This window comes from Manduca sexta, chromosome 2, assembly GCF_014839805.1.
Source record: "Manduca sexta isolate Smith_Timp_Sample1 chromosome 2, JHU_Msex_v1.0, whole genome shotgun sequence".
In the NCBI taxonomy this organism is placed as follows: domain Eukaryota; kingdom Metazoa; phylum Arthropoda; class Insecta; order Lepidoptera; family Sphingidae; genus Manduca; species Manduca sexta.
The window spans coordinates 9,083,721-9,101,959 of record NC_051116.1 but is presented as its reverse complement, the minus strand read 5'-3'; the positions used below and the strand labels follow the sequence as shown (position 1 = coordinate 9,101,959).

The following is an 18,239-nucleotide window of genomic DNA, read 5'->3' as shown; positions in this document are numbered from 1 at the left end:
GGGTAATAAATAAACAAGAGTCCAGTATTGATTTATTTATTGTGATATAACCATACATAGTGATCTCTATCAATTTGTCTATACATCCGTACGGATTGCATATAAATCGTTTATAAAAGCAACAGTTTTCGGCGTGAACACGGATTTAACAAGTACGGGACCTTACTGAACATTGCCAAAATAACAAGCTTATAAAATCTGAACACTAAAATTATTACAATAAGATTCAAATTCTCATAAAAATTAACTATGCCATCCTGTACTGTCAAAATAAATGGCAATTGGTTGGATGGTAATCAATACTGACTATAGAACATAATGCAAGAGGAAGCACGGGTGGTTTGGGGATAAATGGACCATCGCTAAAAAATAAATTGAAAGCCATATAAAATTTCGATAATCTGTAGTTTCCAAAATCTAGTACTTCATAGCCAAAAACCAGTGTACACGCCGGAAACCGTACACAATGTGTAGGGGCGAAATTGTTACTCATTTGGTGTCAATCTAGCCTAAGGTAGCGGATACACACGTGCGCTCAACTCGCGGACACGTCGCGAATGGCATTTTTATACAATTACATACATTGTTATATTTCCTACCTATTGTACAAGCTGTTTAAGATATAAACGAGGTTACACCCTCAGTGGAAGCCATTTACAAGGTGGGGAATCACCCTTAATGCAATATAGTAGTTTAATAAAAATGGTATGAAAAAGATTTTGATTAATTCATTATTGTCCAAGGGTCCAATATATTATGAAATTGATTTACTAAAGCTTTCATAAAAACATTTGACTGACGCTCTATATTTAAAAATTGATCTACTGAGTGGTTCATAAAAATATTTATTTTTTATGAAATTCATAAAAAACACTGTTATTTTTCTAAAATAAAAGCGTGAAAGTTGAAAAAATCCTTATAATTATAGTAATTGTCTATGAATTATAAATTAAACAGCTTATACACCTAACATACCACTATTTAATATGGCATATACAAGGTACTGCGATGGATTACTTACGTTCAACATACAAACTACATGTACATAACGAGTGAATTTACAAGCTTGTTTTCATACAAATGTGTCCCACTTTGTGGGGTAACTTCAACAGCTTTTGCGAGATTAACGATCTTGAACCCACTTTGTGGGATTGTAAAGATTTCTTTATTATAAGGTAGTTTAATAAACAGAGGACTCTAATTGTGACTAAAAAAAAGTAATTCAAATTAATGTCAAGCCGATGACCAATGTTCCGATTTTTTAACAAGAATCTAAATATTAATAAAATGAGATGAAATGCATGGCAACATTACCCCTGTTTCCCCTAACCTTTAACATATTTATTAAAATAGTTGAAATATTGAACTAAGATTATTAGTGGTAGGGCGAAGTACCTTGGTACCTCTCATTAAGGGAGGCGAGGTATATGCCCTTATATGGAATGTGGGATCAACTGAGGAAAAATAATTTCAGACTACTCTCATTGAAATTGATAAGCCGACACGGGAATCGAATTTAGCACGTAACGACTTGCAGCCCTGATATGGTCGCGTATCATCAGTGGGTCATTAGGGTATCAAATATGATAAACAGGTGAATTTCAAATATAAATGATTAGCTGAACAATAATAAACTTTAACATACTTTAATATAAAGTCCAACATAAAAGGTTTTAATGTGTCTATAAAATATAAAATGATTTTTCTGTATACTAGACAGGATAAAGTCGAACAAGAGGTAACCATTACTAGTCGTTATCGTAATGTCTTAATACGTCAATATTAGTGAATAGTTTGTATGAAAACATCTCATATGCGCGTCTACTTCACACTCGTTCCAAGCTGTTATGTATCTTATTACAATACGCATAAGGTCTAATTTACATATCACCGCTATGTTACATTTGATCCGTGGTTAGATTATTCGAGAAATCGTTGAAGAATTTACAAAAAATCCAGAAGAGTCCTGTATCGGTTTTAGAAACCATGAACTGTCATTTTGACCTTTGTCCCTAAACTTAAACGTGAGCTGACTATAAAAGTTGACCTCGCCATTAATTTGACCTTTGACACGCCACGGATCAAAACTAATTTCAAACTGATATATTGTAGGCGGGGAGTCAGCTAAAAGTAACTTTCTAATGTCAATATTTTCAACAAGCAAGATTTACGATCGAATTAATAATTTACTAAAATTTCCGATAAACCATTAAATTTTTCACTAAATTAGTACATAAATAGATATGAGATACATTTTTCGCCTACGTCCCCTCTACGGTCACACCATGCAGCGAAATAATATTGTCAAATATAATACTTGGGATGAAATGTTTTACACTTCTTCGCACGGACACTTAACGTCACACTGTAGTCACTCTGAGCCAAGTTTAGACTAGCTAGATGTTGCAGCATTAATGACAGAACTTCCAGGTGTTTAGACCAATGCGACTCGCCGCAACTACTGCTTTAAAACTTTACAGGATAAAAATCTGCAAGATTTCTTGCTACTCTAAACCTCGCTTGCACTTTGTCTCTGGCGAGTAACTTCACACCGGTTATGACGTCAGTCGTGTAAAGTCGAGCGTAAATTGCGACAACTCTTTACTATACACGTAACAAAATATTGCTAACAAAAAAAACATGACTCGAAAATTTCGCGGTAAAAATTTGTCACCCTGTATAACGCTCGACCGCTTACAATACTTATTTACAATATAACTTAAATTATTTGTCTCTTTCTCTCAAGTCAGATGCCTAAGAGCAGAAGAGACAAAAACAAAAACATTTGCAAGTAACAGGGTGATATTTTTATGTTTTCAGAGGAGAATTGTGTTTATATAATATATATATAGAAAAAAAAATACATATCCTACATAAATGATCACATTGTTAACTTACGTATGGAATACAATAATCTTATAACTAACCGACTAATAAAATATTTTCTTTATTCATATGTATAGAAAATAAAACGGTAAAAACAATAATTATTACAAAATATACATTTTCGTATTTTTCTTTTCACTTACGTGAGGGGGTAGGGGGGGACACAACATAAAATTCATAAAAAATATTTGATTCTCATCCCGTTTGTAAAAATGCTTTGCTGGACCGCTTTTTAAGGAAGTAGCGTGGCCGGGAGCGAATTTGTAAGCGTTCGCATTCTGCGCTTTTTTCGCTTTTAGCGCTCTTAGCGCTTTTTCGCTCGGACCCGCCGGATAGTAGTCCCCCACGCTCGGCTGTTGTTAGTGGTTCGTCTGCGTGTGTAAGTCAATTCGAATTTACGTTGGTACATTATTCGTTGAGAGATCACCCTCCGTTGCTTGGTTGGTCCTGGAAACAAAAAAATAAAAAAATAAAACCTTATTTCATAAAACATAAAGTAACAAATCATATGATTAATGAAACTTCAAAAAGTAGGCCATATTTTAAACAATTTTATATCCCACTAAACTGCAATGTGATGCTGGATATTTGTAAATTCTACTAATGTTTATACGACTACCAAGCTCAGAATTTCGAAATTTGTATGGGCTTTTAATATGAACTTAGTATTTATGTTCAAATATCAAAGTTTTAGTTTACCTGTACAGGCGGCTCTACGCTCTCTTCGCGTAGAGAGTTCTCGTCAGCCGGCCGGTGTTCTGGGAAAAATAATAAAGTACAATCATCATTTAAATAAAATAGATTCATTTACCAAAGAATAGGAATTTATTTACAATCATTTTTTTAATGTTGATTGTAAAACATTTTTTGTTTTCTTTTTTCATTTTTTGATAATTGAAGTAACTTAAATCCAAATTTTCAATATAAACATGAGCTCGGTATGTATGTGTGTTGTGTGTGTACCGTGTGCGAGCAGGCGCGCCCGCAGCGCGTCGTTGGCGTCGCGCAGCGCGGCGAGCTCTGCGCGCAGCGCGTCGCGCGGCGCCTGCGCACTGGCCGCCAGCAGCACCGACAGCGCGCGCTGCAGCCCGCTCGCCGCGCCCGACACGCGCACCGCCAGCTCCGCGCCGCTCACGCACACATCTGCGGGCGACATACAGTATGTTAAGATAAAATACTAAAAATCGATTTACTCCGTGAAAAATTCTGAAGTAACAACCAAATAACAAACACTGGAATTCAAAATCTCCTCCTTTTTTTGAAAGTCAATTAAAAAAAAATTAAATAATTTAAATTAATTCCATGCATTTCCATGATGTCTAAATAATAAAATAGACAAATCAGATTAAAAATTAAACATGGTTCCTTCAGGAAATTACTCCAAGTATGCCCAAGTGTTTGCTTCACCGACCTGAAATTCGATAATCGTTTTTTTTTAAGCTAACAGTAATATTAGAACATGTTACCTGGCGCGTCCTCCCCGCTGGCGGCGTCGAGGTCGTCGGGCGCGGAGACGTCGAGGTCGGAGAGCATGTCGAAGGAGAGCTCGCCCTCGACGGCGGGGTCGGCCTGCAGCGCCGCCGCCAGCGACCGCCACTTGTGCTCGCTCGGGCTGTCCGCCGCCGACTTGTCCACTTCCGACGACTCTGCTGCTGGGGGAATATTCATATTCAATTATCCGTTGTCATTATTTAATTGGAATAAATAATATTGTACATAGTGTGATTTCAAAATATAAAAAAAAAAAAACATCAGAATTTTTTTGGGGATACAGTAAATATTTTGTTCTTTCACCGTGAGCGACAATTGATAAACAATGTACACGTAACTTTGAAAAGTCAGAGGTAAGTGCCTTGAATTTTGAACATGCGGACATTCGTCTCGACAGACTGTTTCATTCTCAAATAGGCTAGGGTGTAGAGTCATAAAACTTTATCGTGCTAAAAATAACCTGCCGAAATCTTAATCCAGAACTCCATTTATCCTTGTACCAAATTTCATTAAAATTTGTCCACAAGTTGCTGCGTTTAATTTTACTAATAATTCAAACATTTTTACTCATTTTCTCTACTACTACTAATACTACTAATTGAGATTAATTCGAGGACAAGAAACAGTCGTAACGTCTCACCCAGCTCAGGCGGGGCGAGTCTCGTCGCCGTGGGTGCGGGTGCGGGTGCGGGTGTGTGCGCGCGGTGTGCGCAGGCGTCGCATGTGTCGCGGCGCGCGGGCGCGGGGCGGCGCACGCGCGCGCTCACGGCGGCGGGCTCGCTCACCGACAGCGCGCGACGCACTTCCGTCGTCAGCTGGGTCGCTACACAACATCACATAGCAATAGTAAGAATGCTATGTACCCTCTATAATATAATTAAGGTATATAGCCGTACCAAAAAATATATAGATGACTCATAGTATGAAAAGTGTATCTTATATAAAGCTTATAATCTATACAAATTCTAAACTATCACTTCTTTTCACAGTACCCAATAACCAATCATACAATTCATCAAAACAAATTTACGTACCACTAATATACTATAAAAATAAAGAATATAATACCCTATAAACCATTTCAAATACTTTAACACTTAGAACTAACACTGAATTAGAAGGTGTACCTTGCGTATGCGCTGCTAGTAACAGATGATGTAGGTCGGGTTCCTCCTCGGGGTCGGCGTGTATGCTGGCGGCGCGGGAGAGGCGGCCGCGAGACGAACGCAGCTCGCGGTTCACGTCTGCAATTAAGATAGATATTAATTTATCACCGTTTATGAATAGCGATTAGAATAATCGATTTTTTTCGATTCAATCCAAAATGTAGCAGCAATCAGAAGAAGGATTATTTTACACGCTTACAAATGACTTATTTCGATTGGTTAATTCTCGGGGTCGCATCGAAGATTAAGATTGGGATTATTTATTAAATATAACCGTTAATGTAATTACTGGACATCATTATTGTACGCGGTGCAAAACTGTTTTATTTTTTTGTAACAAAATGCCTTTTTTTACTTTCATCAACTTAGCTGAAATCCTTTTTATTTCACCATTTTAATCAAAACAATCTTCAAAGATCACAGACTTTAACCAATAAAATATCCTACTATTTTGTTATTGGAGTAGAACATAATAGATATATTGAAATACATTACGACACTGTCGATAATCAATAGCCGTGGATAATTCTTTTTTTTTTTTTTTTTTAATAGGCCGGCTTAATTTTATCGACTTGTGAGACACGATCATCTATGATCAGTCGACACTATATTGTCCCTACTTCGCTTACGATCAGGTGCAGTGCACTTTGCTGTGCTGGTAAACTATAATCGAACTATATACTATAATAAATAATCGATACTAACCCACGTATCCGAGCGATTCTGCCACCGCCAGGTCAGCGACCTGCGCGTAGCTGTGTTTCGGCACTCCCAACAACTCCGCCACTATGTTCGTCTTGGCCGCCAGGCAAATCTTAATCATCTCGTCTAACCGACGTAGGCGTTCTGTTGTTGAAACAATCTATTAATATCGATAAAAATAATATCGACAGAGTAAAATATCGATATTGGTCAGTGTTTCGCATATGAAACAATCAAGTACAAATATCGATAAAATAAATATCGGTAAGTTAAAATCGATATTGAAGTTTGAAAGTATTTTGTTTTTGTATAGGAATGCTTTTTTAGTTTTGGTTACAGTATGAATGGTCACGGCGATGTCGAAACCCTTCTCTTTCATAAGAGTGACAGGAAATAATATATTTCGATTTTGAATTTATTACATAGACTGTCAAATGGAATCGACAGCTCTCAAAAGGAAGTAGTTTATTATATATTTTTTTTTATATTAGTGCTTATATATGTGGTGTTATTAAATAACTAATGCATGTTAACTGGTAGGTTGTTATATCGTTTGACAGTACGTGAGGCACTCTACGGACCTTGGTGCGAGTATGCGTGCACGGCGGTGTGCGCGTGCAGCGCGGCGGGCGGCGCGACGCTGAGCGCGGCCTCGCCCTCCAGCGCGCCCGCGCCGCCCTCCACGCCCGTCACGTGCGCCACGCCCGCGGCGCCGCACCAGCCGCGCACTGCACGCCGCGCGCTACACCAAACATTACTTATTACTTATACTGTATAGGCTGACACGCTTAACTGCGCGTGCGGCGAAAATGAGAAACAAAAAATTTCATTGATACTAATTAATATAGTAACATTGTCACTACAAACACAAATAAATGTGTTAAAAAAATACAAGCCTTAGTAATTATTAGAGTGATATTCATTCCAGTCTAGAGTCAGACTAATACAATCAACTTATTGTCTAGAAACACTTCACTATCATGTAATTGACAGCTACTGACAAATCATCCTCTTCAACCCCACCCTTTAATTAGATATCACATTATTACATCACCCTGTGTAACCTATACTCACACATATCCCTCATCTCTTTCGGTGACTTCTTCCTTATCGACCGAGGCTCTGTCTTCATCCTTCTTCTCTTCGACGGGCTCGCTCTTGTCGTCTCTTTCCCTCTCGGCGGAAGACCGCTCTACGGATGCTCTGTCTCGCTCGCACTCCTCGATGGGCGCCGTAGATGTTGATTTCTCAGACGCGTCCGATGGATTTCGGGACACATTGATACCTACATTAAAAATATACATGTAGATAAAATCATAAAGGTTACAATTGCATTAACACTTAGACTAAAAGGAACCTTATTCCGCACTTATAAGGCCGTTAAATTGAGTTATCATAAAATACTATGAAATTTATAATATAAAGATACCCGTTTAAGACCAATCATTTTCATACTTTTAAAAATGTCAAACAATGCACATCGAATTAAAATCATTTTAATTCAAACATCGATTTATCGATATACATTGTATAATCGATATACTTTTTTTACAACACAAAAATTAATCGACTTCGGGAAAATGTAAAACCATTCATCATCCATACTATTTATTTCAAGTTGTCGCAATTAGTGTATAGTGCTTGTATGGAATCGTACCCGAGTCGTCCGTAGACCTTGAGGGCTGATGCGAGGGCGTGATGTTTGGCTTCAGCTCCGTCAGCTTGGCCAACGGAGACTCTTGGATGTTCTTCACCCACCTGAATATAGAATATAAAACATACATATTAGTATGATGTTAAAAGATTATACCTAAACATGAAATTACTGTTATTTTACTTTTTATAAATAGGAATATTTGTAAAGATGTTTTGTTAGTAAAAAAATGGGTAAATGTTTTTTAACGAAATTTGCTACATAGATAGACCAATTTTGGATTAAAACAAAACCTATTTTTCCTCAAAAAGAAATGGTGTACACGTGTCCTTAATTTCAAGAAAAAGAATCACAAGACCTCCAATAAGAAAATATAATATTAATATTTTAAGGACAATTCCAGGCTGCAACTATTTTTTTTTAATAAAATTAAACTTATTTTATGTTCTTGAAAGTGTATAATGCCAGTATACTCACATGGCGTACTCGGAGGCGGAGTTGGCGGACAGCTCGTGCATCTGCACGCCGTTGATGTTCATCAAGAAGAACGTGTTGCGCACCGCCGCGTTCGGACGGAACAACACTTTGTCCCTGCACGCGAATACAGACTTTATTGTTAACGTGTTTAAGTACATTTTGTAAGTTTATTTTGAGAATAAGGTATATAAAAGAACCAACAATTTTACACCGGATTCTCAGAATAATATCGATACGTGTTTAGTATCGATGACTGAACTTCGATGCTCGATGTTCAATGTCAAGTATTGATACTTGATTTAATACTAAATTAAAAACTTGAAAATTTATTTCGATACTGAAAATAATTTACTTTGATGTATGTATTTTTTTTTACTTTGTCGAATAGTATTAGGCATCGATATGGCCAAGTATCAAAGCTAAGTACCACGAAGTCCGATCGATATATCTAAACATCGATACCACGTTGTAACGTGGTGTCTGTTCTTTAGATTTGATTAGGTGATTAGAACAGTTTCCAGACCGCATTCATGCATATAATACCTGTATATTATGTCGGGTTCCCTTTTAGATAATTCCACCTTTCGCCACTGATGAGTATGACTATATAATTACCCCCTTATTCATAGACGTTATTTATCTAAGGACGGAGCATTGCTGCGATAACAAGTCTGTTTCTCAGCTTTGTTTATCTGACAACCAACTAGATTAAAGTTGTATTTCAATATTAGCCAATCACAACGACCCTATGTCTACGCACTGGCGAAGGCTGCCATGCCGTCAGCACTGAGAAATAAAGTTGTTATCAAAGCAATGCTCTGTCTTTAGATAAATAACGTCTATGAATAAGGGGGTAAAGCGTTACAATAGCTAAGTATCGATATTGTCTAATCATGTGTGAGGTGTTGGTTACCATTTGATGAGCGGCGACAGTTGCTGGTGCTGCGCGCTGCTCGGCTGCGGGATCGGCTTCAGCATGAACTTGTCGCCCTCGCGCTGGATCAGCACCAGGCTGTCCTCCCCAGCATCAGCGCCTGGGGGTACACAGTGTGTTGGGAATGTGAGGAGTTTGTACTGGCTCTTACCAAAACTATAATATAAAGCTGAAGAGTTTGTTTGTTTGTTTGAACGCGCTAATCTCAGGAACTACTGGTTCGAACTGAAAATTTCTTTTAGGTTTGGATAGCCCTTTTATCGAGGCAGGCTATAGACTACATATCATCACACTATGACCAATAGGAGCGGAGCGGTAAAGAAAAATTTTGCTGTAACGGGGAAAATTGATTCCTCTTGAGCGCTTCCGTTGCATGCACTCAGTAAATGTCAAAGTAACTTTTATAGCGGAAAACTTCATTCCGGAATAACTTTCTAACGCGGGAAGAGCTGCGGGCAAAAGCTAGTCTTCAACATATCTAAACAATAAAGAGACGAACTAGCCTTCCGCTTGATAGTATAGACAGTATCAGTCTATGAGCAATAAAATCGTCAATTATTTTTAACCCCAAAGTACATGTACTAAGTTCATATTGGTGGACCCTTTTAAGACTTATGGCGCCCTCTAGGCCTTGGCACCCTTGGCCCTGCGAACACCTAGTATGATGAAACAAGGTGTATTTATCTCTCTTCAGTCGCCACACTATATGGACCCTTATTATGAGGAGCAGTGGGTTCACTTTGCCGTGACTGTATGTATATAAGTATAGTGCAAGCGGCACTCACGAGCACGTGTATCTTCTTGTTGGACTCGTTGCGGATGCTGAGCTCGCCCTCCATGCGCAGGCGGTGCTGCGGCAGCTCCAGGCGGCGCAGCTCCTCCCACTCGGGGCCCGACGGCACGCGGATCTCCAGCTTGCTTTGGATCGTGCGCAGTCTGTGCGCCAGTATTTACTTATTATCGACATATGTAAAGGAGTATTGTATGTTGTCCTATGGTTGAACTTGGGTTTTAAGATAATATCTTCAGAGTTCATATGGCATTATCAAAATCTATTCAAGGATTTATAAGACAAAGTGACATTATCATCAAGACTAATCACTTCATTCCACAAAAATACAATGAATGATGCTTATATCCTATAGAGATCTGAGAGGCTGAATTATCAAATCATATTTTTTTTGTTAATATCCTACAGATAGTCTCGTTTTAGATAGACTACATTACTTTTAAGAATATAAGAAAGAATATGTCGATTTGTTTGTTAGGTTAGTGCTATTGATGGAGTATAGTCCGCACCGGTGCTCGTTCTCGGCGGCGCGCACGGCGGTGTCGACGCAGTGCAGCACGTCGCGCGCCACGCGCAGCGCGCGCCGCAGCCGCTCCAGCGCCGCGCCCGCGCACTCCTCGCCCTCCACCACCGTCGCCGCCACGCCCTCCAGCAGCAGCGTGTACTTCGTCAACCTGCACAACAACACTGCGTCACACGTGCACTCACTCTACACACCCCCACAGCACTAGCGACCCGCCCCACACCCACCTCTGCCACACGCAGGCGAGCAGGTCCCGCAGCTGCAGCCGCTCGCACAGCGGCTGCTGCTCGCGGCTCGACAGGAACTGATGCAGCTCCTTGTTCTTGCGCCGCCGCTCGCGCAGCGCGTCCAGGGCCATGCGCTGCCCTCGGCAGAACCGGGACAGGCAGGCCGCGTAGCCGGGGTCACCCAGCTGAGAAAGGAAAATTATATCCATGTGAATCTGGGCAAGATATCTAAGTCAGACAAAAAAATTGTATATGGCGGCAAGTGCGACCCATCACGTCATGGTACGAAAATAACATCGACGGAATCCTAGGTCCAATATCCATCTCTTTTTTTTTAAAAAAGGAAAGACAGAGAACAAGTGATGTAATTATTACCTACTCCATTTTAAAGATCATCAATAAACCACAACTCTACTTCTATATTACGTACCCATACCATCACACAACTCGTTGCCTACCTTCTACCACAAAAGCAACATTTCCCGGCCCAATCCCAATCCCTTATTTCAGCCACCTCAACACTACCCACTCACCGTATTCAACATAGCATCAGCAACGGGCCCGATCTCCACAATCGGCTTCTCAACATCACTCCTCAGCGCTCGCAGGTCCGCGTACAGCTTCGCGTGCTTCTCCCTCACGCCGGGCAGGTTCGGGAACAGAGCTCGAAGCTCGTCCGGCGGCAGGAGGGACGGCTGACTCTGCAGGGGGACGAGGAACACTCCAGCTAGGACCTTCAGCCAGCGCACGTGTGAACCTTCTGAGACGATTAGTTCTGAAAGGAGAGTGGGATTTATTGGTCAGAGAATAGAGTTGTTTCTTTCTGATTTCTTTTTGAATTTCTTTGGTTTCATGATAGCCTGTTTAAATTTGGAATTTTTTATCAATTTTACAATAACTACACCCTAGTATTGCTACTGTCATCAACACCATCATCAGTTTCGTATTGCATATTACTGCAAGGTTTTTGATGTTTAGATATAGAGTATTTCATTTTTACTGAAATTCTCTGTACATTTTCATTTGAGTTCTCTAGTGACCTTAATACAAACACAGTGGAAATTATTTGAAATTAGGTAGATGCCCTAATGTCGGTCTATACATCAAAAAACCGGTTAAAGTCCGTACTCACCATGTATGACCTCCTGCCGCTTCCTGAGCCTCGCGGTGAGCTCCAGCGAGTCGAGCACGTGCGGCGGCATGCTGTCGCACCACTGCTGCGCGAGAGGTTCGTCCTCCTCTGACCAATCCGATTGGGACGCTGGAATGGAACACACAACATCACACATTTATCCCCGAAGAGATATGCAGAGGCGCAACCAAGGCACCCACTTTTCGCTGAGTGTGTTCCGTCGCATGATGTGATAGGGGGCGAGCCTATCGCCATATCAGGCATAAATTCCAGACTCTTGAGTCGATACTGAGCAGAAAAACCCAACTATCACTTTGCCCGACCCGGGATTCGAACCCAGGACCTCAGAGCGCTGACGTACCGCGCATGCAGTACAACTACGCCATCGAGGCTGGAATGGAACGTCATATTCAAACACCGAATACTACACATCTTATAGAATCACAAAATATTGTTGGTTGCGAAAAAAATATCTAAAAAGAGCTAAAACACATTTTAGGTTGCGTAAACTTTAAAAATAAAAAACAGTTTTACCATTATGATAGTAAAGTGAAACAAACAAATATGTTATTCCGTCGAAAATATTAATAATTTTATTTATTTCGGAAACATACAATATTTTTCTTCTCTTAGGTTACATTTTTTTACAGTATCTTGAAAAAGCTGTTCGTAATAGTTTTAGGAGAATAGTAAAAGGAGTTTCGGCCATAAGACCTGAGTCCTAGAGTTTAAACTTACCCTGCTGCTCGGCGGCGACGGTGTTGCTCTCATTACTCCTGGAAGACAGGCTGGAACTGCTGGAGCTGCCCGAAGGCGCCGTGGGTGCTCCCGGCTCCAGGTCACTGAGAAAGAAATTAACAGGTTAGCATTTACACGTATATTTATCCATGGTAAATTGCACCTTATACATACACCTTGTTACATATTCTGAGATAATATGGATGATAAATTAAACAAAAGACCTAGCTGCTTCATCAGAGAATAATTTGCAATAAACATTAAGCTACTTTTCCACTCAATATTCACTTCGTTTTACGGTAGACTGGAATTCCGCCTTAGCTTTGTATTCTTAAGATCGATTCAAATTCCAGCAATCATTCTGAAATCAATCTCAAACCCGGAATTCCAAATACGAATGTAACGTCAGACGAATGAAACATCAAGGAAATGACGTCACAGGGCAGTCACATCAAATCATATGGGCTATAAAGCTCATTAAAAACGCACATAAACATTTCAATCATGGAACGTAAACAAACAGAGAGGTCTCCACGAGCGAGGAAACCGCTGCGAAAACACGGGAAGTTGTAAAAACTGGGCTAAAACCGAAATGATTTACATGTGGACCGATGAAGGGCGAAGTCCAAATGGCTATATTGAGCTTGCATTTCTACTAATACATAAAGTAATGGAGGTTATTGTTTGTTTCGACGTGGCGATCTTTGGACCTGCTTCGCCGATTTTTAACATCCAGTAATATAATGTCAATTTTAAATAATACAATGTACTGTACTATATTGAAAAATAATATTGTTATAATTAGTCACCCCTGAACAGCATGAAAGTTGTCCAATATACACACCACGATTTTATGACCGAAGGGGTAATCAGAGGTGCAACCAGGCCACCCATTTTTCGCTTGGATACTCCATCCATGATAGGAGCGAGGGTATCGCCATATCAGATACAAATTCTAGACTCCGGGCTATCGAATAAAAAATATTAATTTGCCCGATTTGGGACTCCAGATTTGAGACCTCATAGCGATGTCGTACCGAGCACATAATACAACTTTGGTATCGAGGCAGTCATAAGTTCATAACTTGTCTAATATGTATGTATATTTGTCATTGACGAGTGTATTGCAGTCAACCGGCATGAAGATCTTACTGAGTCAATCTAGATAGTGCTATTGCTCTTTATACCTAGATGCAATTAATACCAGGTGAGCAACATACTCTTATATGTAGTACACTTTAAAAAACCGTTTTGTTTCTTTTTAACCTAAAAAATATTTATAAATTGTCTTTAATCAGGATTCGTTTCAGTAACGTGAAACAACAATAAATATAATTAATAAATTACGCAGAAACTTCTCCAACTAAACCCATTTCCATACCTCTACATTTCCACAATACATATGTATAATGTGAGTTTGTGTCGTTTGTACGTCGGTCACGCTTTAGGAAAACCGCTCGGCCACTTTCCTGCGGCTCGCTGCATGTCATTTGCATGACAATGGGGAGGATGGGGACGTCGTGATACAGCTTACTGTGTTTTCATACATTTCACATAAACACATGAATCTTAGCAAATTGATGGCTCATCATTTGCGACAGAATCGGTGGTAGGACATTTACATCCAGCTGAATAGCGAACAGCGTAGACAAAGCGTTAAATCTCGCCAAAATAGCCCACGTAATTATGTCGCGTTAAGGGATCAGCCTGTGTATGTCCGGTTCAAACAGGCCGGCATAATTGTGGCGACTGGCGAAGGACAGTCATCTCTCATCAGTTGATACACTCTTTGAATGCTACTTAGCTCACCATCAGGTACAGTACGATCACATTGTCGTGCACGCATAAGATAAAAACAAGATGTCCAATGCTGAACATAGTCCTTTACCTACAGATAACCAGACCGATTTCTTGAAAACGGTTTGCATTTGAAGTTTGGTTACTTAGTTTTTAGGTTATGAATACTAGAGTGGCAAAGGATTGGAATTTTTCTCTATAGTTTTTCAATATTGTGTATTTTGGTGAAACAACATAATAGACACTCCTTATTAAAGCTTTGTGTACTTAGAATAGAAACTAATAAGTCGCTATAACTCTCACAAAACCCTACACGTATGATGCAGTTAAGTTTAAATACTTATATTCTGTTAAAGTGGAAAAAAATTAAATCAACATATAAATATACCACAAAAAGCAAAACTTTCCTATTAAATCAAGTTGAAAGCCTTTCCCACCCTTCCTCTAATCATCAGCAATTAGTGCAAGCGTTTCAACGGAATTAATATAAAATGACACGACTCGCCCGTAATTGAATTGCGTTCAACCTTCACCGAGTGATGGGCGCCTGGTACACGGCAATCAATTACACGAACTAGGTTACCTGGATCTGATTGGATTGATGTGGGAATATAGACTTTAAACGTGTTAAAATAATGATGTAATTTGAACTGAATAGAACGGTCGTATTGCGCCTGTTCGGCCGTGAAGTCTCGGGTTCAATTCCCGGGTCGACCAACGAGATAGTTCTTAGATCTTTTACACTAAGAAACAAAAAAATAACTCGTGAACCCTGACATAGTAACAACAATCCCTTACATATTTACAACAAGCTTACTAAGCCTGATACAACGTCCACGATAATGTATTAAAACAGACAGGAAGCTATCGGAATTTATCGCTTGCACCCGCGCAGCAGAGATAACGAGGGCTGTACGCTACTCGCTGACCGTGATGCGACGAGGGAGACACATCTTGTGACGCTATGTGTCATGCAGGGGCCTTATTCTCTATCCCGCACGTTATTTTAACAGTGCGTAACAAGCACGTAACACAACACATCATGTTTTGTACTATAGAAATTTGGCTTACAGAATACCATTCCACACATATTTCTCGAAGATAACATGACACGGCCGCGTTACGCGTTTACACTATCATACAGAATAAGGGCCCTGATGTGATTATACTGTTAATAATCGAGTAAGTACAAAAAATTAATCCCAACTATAAATGAATAAAAACAAATAATAATTTTTCTGACTGAATATTTTAACATGATTTAAAAATTTTACTTTTTTGTGATAGTGCTGTCAAACATTTTACTTGAAATGAAATGATATAATTTATTTGAATCCGTAAAATGTTATACATTATTTATATTCCGTTAATATTAACTCTACCACCAGTTCGGAAAGCAGTTCTCACCAGAGAAGAACGGGCAAAAAACTCAGAGTTGCTTCTTTCGCAAATACTTATTAAAAAAAAAAAAAAAAAACCGATAGCAATTTATATTTAATCTTGCAATAAGGTTTAAAATAACATAAATTGGTCGTAAACAACGCGAAATTATTAAATGCTTTCTAATCATTTGGTACTTCAAACTAAACAAGAAAACAGTGACCCACTGCGAATAGCCGAAACTAATTGAATGGATTGTATTCTGTGAAGCGAAAACAGTCAAAGCATACCGGAAAAATCTCAACATTTAGTCAAAGAGGACACAGTGAAATGATACAAATTCATTAAATAGATATAAGATTATAACAATAGATCGGCAAACATCGCAGAACATAAAGTAGAGGCTGCCTCTAGAAATATCAAATCTTCTTACTATATTATATTGAGTTTCGTACATAACATCAGTAGGCACAAAAGTTTTCATGTAAAATCTTCCTCTAATAGGGCTAATTGAGATATGGGATTTTGTAGTACATGTTGAGTCGTAACGGTAAGTAGATACAAAACTATTACAAATCAAACAAAATAATCCTCAAACTGTCTGCAAATTACAACACAAAGACAAAATAAACAAGTTCATATTGAGTTCAAATAAATAAAGCAATTTTTGGAAACTTAGACCACCAAACCATCGTTAATTAATGACTTATCATCAGTAAACGATTGCAAATATTTATACTCAGGCGACGTTGTTCCGTTGCAGCTTTAAGAATCATTATAATCGACATAAAAGTGGCGAAAAATTGGATACACTTAGAAACTGAAAGATACAGCTAAAAAAAAACATAATAATAGTGCTTGTAAGTAAGACACAGACTAAAACATTAACAACATAGTATTCTGACTATTCTCATCTACGAAAGACCTAATATCAATACAAAAAATACTATTACTATGCATAATATTACTAGGGTAGAATGACTTGGACCATAATATTTATTGACTACCTTCATCTATAGATATTTTAAAACAGAGTCCCCTTTCTCTGTTTTATAAGCGGGTGACTAAAAAGAATAATAAAACAAAAATGAGCTTTTTTTCAATTATTTTCAGTGTGTTAGCGCAATTTCTAAAACATCTGAACGGAATTTCACGTAGTTTTCACAGGTGGGGAGATTACCGGTTTTGTTTCATTTAAATATAACATCGGAAATAAGTTATCCACGCGTACCAACTCGCGACCCAGATAGTTCTAATAATCAAAACACTTAAAGCCCAGTACCTTTCCGATAATGTTCTCCTGGCCAGTGTGCCGATGACGGGCGGCTGTCGCCCGGCCGGCAGCGACACGTTGCGCGACACGCGCGGTGGCGCCGGCGTCGCCATGTTGCGCAACAACACTCAACACAACACAACACTAGGCTAACACTTGTCCAGTTTGCACTATTTCATCTTTGTTCACTTACAACACGTTTTGTACTTATTAGATTTATATTTTTGGTTCAGATTTTATAGTATTTTGAACGTGAGAATCTGTGTGGTTAATTTTTTATATTAATCAACTTGGTGGACATCAAAAAGGTGGCATGAATTGAGAGAGGCCTATACCCAGCAGTGGGATTCTACATGTTGTAGATGATGATGATGAATCAAGTTGGTTACTGGGGGAATCGGCCAGAGATTCCCCTATATTTATATCACCGTTTCCCACTATCTCCCTTACAAGTAATGAAAGAGAAATATCAAAGAATAAAACCTTTTCTAAACAGAGCTGATAGAGTTTAGTTTTGTCTTCAATATCGCGATAAACATATATAGAACTAAAAGCTCGATGACCCTACGCACCTGTCACACCTCAACCCACCCTTCGAGGATAAAGGCTTGAATTTATGTATACACGGAAACACACGAAGGTCGCATTAATATTTCAAGACAAAGGCTCAATGCCCATATGCATTCGGACAAGTGGGCGTGCACAAAACTCGATGCTAATGTACCGCGAGTAGGTTTCCTAGAGCTCGCGCGGTAATTACTGCGCTCGTTGTTGGCCGGTCTCTAGGCTGGTGTGACGTCATTGTGCTGGTTTTCATCGAAGGTTGTCTTGAATCGTTTTCGGGATAAGGAAGGGTTTGAGATGACGGAAGCACACATATACTCATGCCTTTTGTTTACGGGGTAGGCATCATTTATAGTCGTATTCGTATATCGGTTATAAAATGTATACTCCAGGCTGCTAATAGGGAAAAAATTCAATATCACTTTGCCCAACCTGAGGATCGAACCTGAGACCCGAACACTGCAGTCGCGCTGTACTACAACTATGCCACCTAGGCGTAGGACGT

General features: G+C 39.2%; 1 protein-coding gene across 1 annotated transcript; it reads right to left on the bottom strand.

Moving 5' to 3' along the window:
• Positions 1-20: 20 nt before the first annotated feature.
• On the bottom strand, positions 21-17,283 carry LOC115448586 (rho guanine nucleotide exchange factor 11). Its single transcript, XM_037436696.1, has 19 exons — positions 17,180-17,283; positions 12,721-12,824; positions 11,983-12,111; positions 11,384-11,625; positions 10,829-11,035; positions 10,610-10,774; positions 10,096-10,246; positions 9,290-9,410; positions 8,377-8,490; positions 7,903-8,003; positions 7,320-7,530; positions 6,827-6,987; positions 6,249-6,389; positions 5,505-5,621; positions 5,018-5,200; positions 4,353-4,538; positions 3,850-4,029; positions 3,586-3,644; positions 21-3,333 (listed from the first exon to the last, which is right to left on the bottom strand). Exons 1-19 carry the CDS (start codon positions 17,281-17,283, stop codon positions 3,310-3,312), a joined length of 2,700 nt encoding a protein of 899 aa, XP_037292593.1. The 3' UTR covers positions 21-3,309.
• Positions 17,284-18,239: the final 956 nt, after the last annotated feature.